The 8,758-nt window shown below is 43.4% G+C and overlaps 2 protein-coding genes across 2 annotated transcripts; one reads left to right on the top strand and one right to left on the bottom strand.

Moving 5' to 3' along the window:
- Window positions 1-4,671: 4,671 nt before the first annotated feature.
- Window positions 4,672-5,673, bottom strand: LOC134533379 (alpha-(1,3)-fucosyltransferase C-like). Its single transcript, XM_063370900.1, has one exon. It carries the CDS (start codon window positions 5,671-5,673, stop codon window positions 4,672-4,674), a length of 1,002 nt encoding a protein of 333 aa, XP_063226970.1.
- Window position 5,674: 1 nt separating this feature from the next.
- On the top strand, window positions 5,675-6,214 carry LOC134533380 (uncharacterized transmembrane protein DDB_G0289901-like). Its single transcript, XM_063370901.1, has one exon. It carries the CDS (start codon window positions 5,675-5,677, stop codon window positions 6,212-6,214), a length of 540 nt encoding a protein of 179 aa, XP_063226971.1.
- Window positions 6,215-8,758: the final 2,544 nt, after the last annotated feature.

Consider the following 8,758-nt stretch of genomic DNA (forward strand, 5'->3'; position numbering starts at 1 on the left):
TAACAACAATAATTATTTACAAGTTAATTTGAAACCTCTTGCCGCTTATCAAACACAAGTTGAAAATCAGACTGCACAATTACTCAAGCACATTACATATTTTACCAGCCCTCTATAACATACATAGGTTTATTCTACCTACTGGTAAGCTTAAAATATTGTTTTATATACACAAGAAATATGAGCAATACTAACAGAGTATCGCTACATTTTAATGTCTCCATAAATATTGATATTAGTAGTATACAAATGGGCGTCCGAGCCTACGCTTCAGGCTGATGGAGGATTGTCGGCGGAATCTTGGATTGTGACGTCACGGCGGCAATCTTGGATGACCTTTACCTTCAAAATTTTTCCAAGAGAGACACAAAATTTGTCAAAATTTGCCCAAAAATCTGTCATAATCTCCATTTTTTGAAACAAATTCCCCAAGTTTTCAAAAAATTTGAAAAATAATTTTTTTCCCCTATTTCGAGGGGGAAATTGGTATTGTGCTAACTGTACCGCGTGAACCGCGCCAAGCGAATCTCACCCAAATCCATGCACGTAAGCCTGTGATGTGGGGCGCGACATGCGAAGTAAGGCTAGGACGAGCCTTCGGCCCCCGTGCGGCTCAGGCCGGTCAAGAGACAGCACCGTGTACGAGAATAATATGTGAATATCATTAAACCAACGTCAACCTCAGTTACGCGTGTTCTCTCTGTGAATTTGGCGTCCTGAGAGGCATATAACTCAAGGGACCCTTAGCCACGCTGTCCAGGTACCCCTTTCAACGTCTCGTGCTCTGATCGCCGATTCCGCTGCAAAGCACTACAGGGACAGGCGGGATGACGTCGTAACAAAAAAAATTGGTTGTCTGTAAAGTCGGTTTACGGACGATAGTTTAACGTGACAGCGTCATAACAAAGCATTGATGGAATGATTGCATACTTTTATGAATAAAATTGAATAATTTTTATTAAATTATAACTATTTTGTATGGATACAAAGGAGTGAAATGAAATCTACAATTTAATTGATATATTTACTTTTATTTGCACTCATTAATCCAAATATGTTTATTACTTTAACGAAGAGATTATTTTAACTATAACTTTTATACATGTTTGCTATTTAACTTCTTCCAATCTGTGTTATTCTGTTAAGGATAGGACGATGATAGGAAAAGTAGGAAACGAATGGGAGTGTTTCAAGTTTAATGTGCCTCGAAAAAGTCAAATCGATGGTTGATCCAATCGAGTGGAAGAGAGATAGATGCGGTGCAAGCGTACAATGAGCGTGACGGGACACAGCGTAACGGGACAATGTGCGTTACGTGACACTTTTTCGTGCGTGCAGCCGGCGTTCATCGATTTATTAGACGTTGTCAAATCAAAAAAATATGTTTTTGTCCATTTAAAGTATCCAAAATAATCAGAGAAAATTGCTATTTGTTATCTTACATTGGAACGAACCAGATATTTGGCATTAATAAATTGCAGAGTTATAAAACTCCATTGAATTGTTAAATAATTTTGGTTTCTCTTATGTTTACTTTTTGACATTGTCATAGTTGAGGTTTAAGAAACTAAAATTTTGAGTTTGATTAGTTGAGGTAATAGGTTAACTTGAGAGTATTATTTTAATTATTGTTTATTTGATTTGAATTTGAGTATAATATTCAGATTGTGAACATCGCGCCAAGTGATTATATCTTCAATGTTTTGTTGCTTCATGTAATCTCAAAGATCGAAAAGTGTGCATAGAGATAGTATAATTATATAGACTACTTGTGACTTACGTGATTATTTTGTATTTTGATAAATATGTGAACTTTGTGGGTGTTTAAATGCGACGATATCTATACGATTGTTAGGGAATTATAGTTTGGAGAAGTAGAATGTTCCCATTGTGATTTGTTAGCCCGTTATGATCATTCGGAAGGGCCATTCTGTTAGATATTAAGTGCCATTAATCACAAAATTATGAGTTTTATTTTTATATATTTGTAATATTATTAAGTTCCTCTGTGAAGCAGGAAATTATTTTCTTCGACGTGATTTAATATTAAGTGTTTCGTTTTTGCAATAAAATATTACGTTTTAAATCTGGAAAAAGACTGGTAGATAAAAAAATGTTGAAGTTTATTTTAAACAAAAAATTCGTCCGAGATTTATATTTAAAAGAATAACTACGAATATTTCGATATCAGAAGAATTTATTCATAGTCTGAATCTACGAAACACGAACTTTGGTTCCACTGAAAACAGACGTCCGATCTATTGTAATCTCCGTATACCTATTGAATACCATTTAAAATAGTTCGAGACGAGAATTAGAACTACGAAGGAGCAGCAGCAGTCTAACAACTTGGAAACAGCTTTCTACGACCATCCGACGGAAACATCTTCGTGCGACCATCGCCAGAAGGAGAGGACTGCACTGTTAAACCTCCTGTGCAGGCGACTACGACGATGTCAGCCGACTACAAGACCTCCTAGCACAGATGCAGAGCGGACGGAGCCCTATGAGAACCAGCATACTGAAGAATGACGTTAACGCTAAACGGCACAATAAGAGACTGTTCCTTAGTGGTGTCACATCGAGTTCAAATCTTTACGTAATATTAATGTCACACAAACGGTCGTTTTCCAAAGTCATATAAATATTAAAAAATTGGTTGTCTGTAAAGTCGGTTTACGGACGATAGTTTAACGTGACGTCATAAGAAAACATTGATTAAATGATTGCATACTTTATGAATAAAATTGAATCATTTTTATTTTAATAATAAAAGAATAAATACTTGAAATTATACTAGTAATCAGATTTTTAAAATGCAAGAATAATTAACCTTTATTGCCGAAATTGTTGTTGTAATAAGCAATGAAAACCACATTAGCTTTTCACTTTACTTTATAAACAGTCGAGTGGAAGAGAGATAAATGCGGCGCAAGCGTACAATGAGCGTAACGGGACACAGCGTAACGGAACAAAGTGCGTAACGAGACATTTTTTGTGCGTGCAGCCAGCGTTCATCGATTTATTAGACGTCACGACAAAAAAGAACTTAACTTCATAGTCATACGAAATTAAGTTAGCACTTTGATTTTTACCGTTGTAATAAGTCGTCTCTGAAATAATTGCTTTAACAAGAAAAAACCCAAATCAGATTTTAACTTTGTACTTTTCACTTCTAACTAGCTTAAGTTACGTTCACATAAGTGGTCCGGTTTTTGACCTGAGTTAGTTTATTCCGAGTAAAGATTAATTTCATGTGCGTCTACATATATAGAACAGATGATCATGATAAATAATTTATGCATTAATTAACTTTCATACTTTGGAACTACCTTGATAGATTGCAATCATTAACTTCCATCCCTTTTGAACCGAGAATATTTCCAACGGTTGGAATCAGTGAGTAAATACTTAGATTAATTCGTAACACGACGTATGTCACCAGAATTTGAGGCTGTACCTACTGTGATTGATTTAGTGGCGTAAATAGGGATGTTCACGAAAATCTCATGTATATTTTCTTGTTGAATATCAGTTAATGAAGGTAATTAATTAATTTTATTAATTGATTAAAGGCGCCCACAATAGCATTTAAATACTTTTGTCAATTGTCTGGCACAATTTAGTTAAATCACTAATACTCATTGGTTACAAACACACCCAGTATATGAAATATTTTCATACCACATTCTTATTGGCGACATTCTAGAATAACTTTGTCGTTTTTAATTGAGACTTTCAAATACGCACAGCCTATGCCATAACAAGACACGTTGCTAGTAGCATAAATTTCTTTCCCTGCTACAATTGCAACTAATAAGATCTGTCCTCATATATAATTAGGATCAGTCATTACAGTGAACATACATGAAGTAGCTTGGCTCCTGGGTTGTAGCTGTGTCCTTGGCGAATAATTCACCGACGTTTCGGTCGACATTGCAGTCGCCATCATCAGGGAGCAGTTACCTACTGCTACTACAGTACCTACTACTAGAGAAGGTAACTGCTCCCTGATGATGGCGACTGCAATGTCGACCGAAACGTAGGTGAATTATTCGCCAAGGACACGGCTACAACCCTGAAGCCAAGCTACTTCAGACAATGGCCGTGAAAACATTATTAGTGAACATACATTTTTAAGTGTGAGTGATTTGTGAACAGGCATTACGTGTGGAGATTTAATTAGTGATGTAAATATTAGTAATAAATAAAACTGTATAAAAAATAGTTGATCTGTAAAGTAGGTTTACGGACGATAGTTTAACGTGACAACGTCATTACAAAACATTGATGAAATGATTGCATACTTAACGAATAAAATTGAATCATTTTTATTTTAATAATAAAAGAATAAATGCTTGAAATTATACTAATAATCAGATTTTTAAAATGCAAGAAAAATTAACCTTTATTGCCGAAATTGTTGTTGTAATAAGCAATGAAAACCACATTAACTTTACACTTCACTTAATAAATAAACAGTCGAGTGGAAGAGATATAGATGAGGCGCAAGCGTACAATGAGCGTAACGGAACAATGTGCGTAACGGGACACTTTTTCAAGCGTGCAGCCGGCGTTCATCGATTTATTAGACGTTGTCACGTCAAAAGTAATCGCGCTATCCTTACAAACCCGTCCCCCCCACTCGTAACGCCCCGTGTGTAAAGGAGGTCAGGACGAGCCGCGCCAGTGCGCCGAGGCGGCGTGGCAGACGCCCGCGCCGCTGTACCACTCCTGCAGGTCGCCGTAGCTCTTGGGCGGCAGCGCCGGGTCGTGCAGCATCGCGCACAGCCGGCACATGGCCCGCGGCATGGGCGTCACGCTCACGCGGTACCGCTGCTTCCAGCGGAAGAAGCGCTCGTACTCGCGCGGGCTGGCGGCCAGGCTCTTGAGGCGCTCGGCCAGGTCCCGCGGGCTCGCGAAGTCGCGCACGTCGATGTAGGAGCCCGGCGGCGCGAACCGCGAGTAGTCTGCGCCGCCGTACACCACCGGGACCACGCGGTGCCGCAGCACGCGGAACAGCTTCTCCGTCACGTAGTCGCGGCACAGCGAGTTCTCGAACGACAGGTAGAACTTGTACTTGCGGTCCAGCATCTCGTAGCACTCCTCCGACATGCGGCCGGCGCAGCTGAGCGGCCCGCAGCGGCCGTACACGTCCACTTGCACGTGCTTGGCGAGCTCGCGCGCGTAGACCTCCCTCTGGCTGGGCGTGCGGCACTTGGACACGAGCCACGCCACCAGCCCCGTCTTGCCCGCCGGCGCCGGGCCCGCCGTCGAGTTGCCGGGCAGTTCCCAGGGCGCGTCGAGCCGCCTGCTGCCGCCGGCCAGCGGCTCCAGCTCGCCGTACGGCCGGAACACGTCCGAGTCCGCGCGGTAGCTCATGGTCCAGTTGAAGAAGTCGCGGAACTGCCGCAGGTCCGACAGGTAGACGCCGGGCGCCTCCATCAGGAAGAACACGTACCTCTGGTGCGGCCGCCTCTGGGCCTCGAGCGCCTTCAGCCTCGCCTCGCCGCGGCCCAGGTTCCACAGGTGGAAGATGACGGCGTCCACCTCGCCGTGGGGCGCGTCCTGCACCACCTCGCAGGTGTCGATGGGACAGCCGGAGCGCACGAAGGGCTCCCGCCCGAGCCCGAACTCGTAGTGCGGGTCGTCGAAGTAGCTGTTGTAGTACATGATGGTCTTGACGCGCGGCGCCGCAGAGGGGAGCTCTGTGGGCGCAGCAGAGGGCAGCTCTGTGGGCGCGGCAGAGGGGAGCTCTGTGGGCGCCGCAGAGGGCAGCTCTGTGGGCGCAGCAGAGGGCAGCTCTGTGGGCGCAGCAGAGGGCAGCTCTGTGGGCGCGGCAGAGGGGAGCTCTGTGGGCGCCGCAGAGGGCAGCTCTGTGGGCGCAGCAGAGGGCAGCTCTGTGGGCGCGGCAGAGGGCAGCTCTGTGGGCGCGGCAGAGGGCAGCTCTGTGGGCGCGGCAGAGGGCAGCTCTGTGGGCGCCGCAGAGGGGAGCTCTGTGGGCGCGGCAGAGGGCTGCTCTGTGGGCGCGGCAGAGGGCAGCTCTGTGGGCGCAGCAGAGGGCAGCTCTGTGGGCGCGGCAGAGGGCAGCTCTGTGGGCGCGGCAGAGGGCAGCTCTGTGGGCGCGGCAGAGGGCAGCTCTGTCGGCGGGGAGCGCGACTTCAGCCCCGGCGCCGGGGCGACCGCGCCGCCCCACAGCGTGTACAGCAAGTAGAGCGCGCCGCCCAGCAGCGCCGAGACGACGGGCCAGCGACTCATGGCGCGACTGGCCACCCAGGTCCCGCGCGCCGATAACAATGGTTTACTTGCCACTCAAAATCATCAAACTGATAACGCGGCCTATCTCCCTTTACAACCACACGCTGTGCAGCTCGGGCCTGTGCGGTGGTATAGCAACAACTGCGTGTTAACTTAGGACGAAGGTTCACTCTGCATGTTAATTATTGGTTTGTTTAAAACAAAAATTCAAATTTTGTGTTCCTCGTCGTCGTCATCATCATAAGGTCACAATTTTTTTTGGTGTTGGTTCCGAGACGCTAGATTTACTCGTAGCGGTCTTTGAGGTACAACATACTACAGGACGGCCTAGCCGGGATAGTACCCGGGTACTCTGTATTCGAGTCATTGTCGTGGAAATGTAGCTCACCATGTTAACTGCGTGTTATCTATATTTTTGGCTGTCTATAGGTCACACAGCAAAGTTTTCATATCAACTAATGTAACGTAAAAATAAAGTTAACAAAGTTACATCCTGGCAAAATACAATTTTCTGTGTTTATTTTGAAGTGGATGCCACTTCAAACCGCGCGCTGCCGAGCGCCTCCGCTCCCACCACCTTCCCTTTCCTTTCTTACCCTTCGCCGATTCCCGTGACGTCACTGGGATTATTAATTGGTAGGCCCCCTGTGGCCTCGGGTCTGTTCCGGTCCGGAGGTGTCGCCACATGGTTTTGGTATGTATGCTCAAAGCAGTCGTAACCTTAAATTAGTGTGAAGTGGCCATGCTCTTGTTGTTGATGTAGCTTAAATTCTCCTGAGTTTAGGGTTCTATATACTAAATCCTGTTTCGGCCGCCACTTTTAGAATATTTTATTTTGGTTTCCTGTGCCTGCTTAGTTTTTTTTGGAGTTAATTTTCTGTTTGAAGTATGAATGCTGCGCCATACTCGAACCATGGCGCGACATCCCCAGTTTTAATATTCTCATTCTTATTATTGCTTTAAGTATTGATTACCTTGACTGGCCGTGCTTGTACAAGAACGTACTTTTTTTTTTATCATTGCTGTTGGCCGTAAATAGTTACTCTATTTTATTACTTGGCTATGGCCGTTGGATCGGACAGACCACAAGCACGAGCACCCTGAATCTCCTCGCGAGGAGCTGTTAGATTGACCTTCTCGGTTTCTGTGTAATAAATCGTGTTGTTTCTATGTGTTAGTTTGTTAATTTAGGGAATTTCTTGCTTTTTGAACGTTGTTTAGGGTTTTGAATTTATATGCTTTTAATGAAAGTAAGTTAGGTGTCTCGTACGGCGTTAACTCTGTATAATAAATTTTCTTCTTGTAATATATTTGGATACGTTGCTAATGGTATGATATTGTTTTCACGAGCGGAATTATATATGAACTTTTATATTTATTGATGCAATAATATGCGTATATTTTGTCATGACTATGTGTCGAATAATAGTCTCGAATACTAAATGACTTGTACCCTTAATTGAATAATCACAAATGTGAAAGTTTAATGCGATTTCATATTTATTCTGAGCAATAAATTGTATGGATTATTTTCGTAATTTTGGTTGTGCTTTACGTTTCTATCCCTTGTTCGCTAAATTTCACATCATGTTTTACTTTCCGCCACGACCCATCTAGCTGGGTTTTATTCAAATTTATTAGTCACATGTTTATTTTGTTGGAAGCCCCTCTAAGGCTACAACTCTGCGCTACTCTGCTTGGGCAGATTGTAACTGCTGTGTTTGTTCTTTTTTTCATGGATACCATGAGCACCTCGGCCACTCCTGGGTTTATAAACTCAGGAGAGCTGAGCTGCTGGAATATCTCCAAGAGAATAATATCGAGTACGAGTTGACGGAACCTGTGGCGGAGCTTCTATGTTCAAATCCCCTCTCAGGTAGTGTGAACTTTCTTGCCCTCCATGGAAGTTCCGACAGCGAAATTATAATTAATTTAAAGGTAGTTTTTCAGGATCATAATATATCATGTTACGATTTTACTTATAGTATTTTTTATCAATTAAATTTGAGTGCAAGGATAAATATTAATTAAAATTAATTAATAACTAAAATATAATATCAGTCAATTTTCCATAATTTAAATCTTTTTACATTATTCATTATTCATCGAAATTCGTTGATCTTTCGGGTTTCGAACCCGAACTAACTCAGGGGTAAAATTCCCTCTTAGGTGTCTGTGCTCCAGCCTGTTGGTCTGATCAACCTTTACAGTCTGAACATTGATCCTGAGTGAGTCAATAAATGTAGGTATCCGGGACTGATGTTCACTTCGCCTTTCAGGCAAGAAATAAATTTATTATCTTTCGTCTGATCCATAGTCAGTGTGTGCAGAGCTTTGTCTCGCGCCTTCGGCTTCTTGTGGACAGAGAAAATCATGTACAGGGGTTTCTTATTCCCATTTAGTTTGTAAGTCACGGGTCCCCATACCCATATACAGGGGTTACAATCCCCATTAGTCACTGAGTTTCCCAGGACACAGTTCCCTCAGTGCTTTTCGGCCT

This window comes from Bacillus rossius, chromosome 6 (genome assembly GCF_032445375.1).
Source record: "Bacillus rossius redtenbacheri isolate Brsri chromosome 6, Brsri_v3, whole genome shotgun sequence".
Taxonomy (NCBI): Eukaryota; Metazoa; Arthropoda; class Insecta; order Phasmatodea; family Bacillidae; genus Bacillus; species Bacillus rossius.

Bases quoted from the DNA above. Each gene is read 5' to 3' on its own strand.
- LOC134533380 (XM_063370901.1), top strand. From the start codon at position 5,675: ATGGTCTTGACGCGCGGCGCCGCAGAGGGGAGCTCTGTGGGCGCAGCA.
- LOC134533379 (XM_063370900.1), bottom strand. From the start codon at position 5,673: ATGTACTACAACAGCTACTTCGACGACCCGCACTACGAGTTCGGGCTC.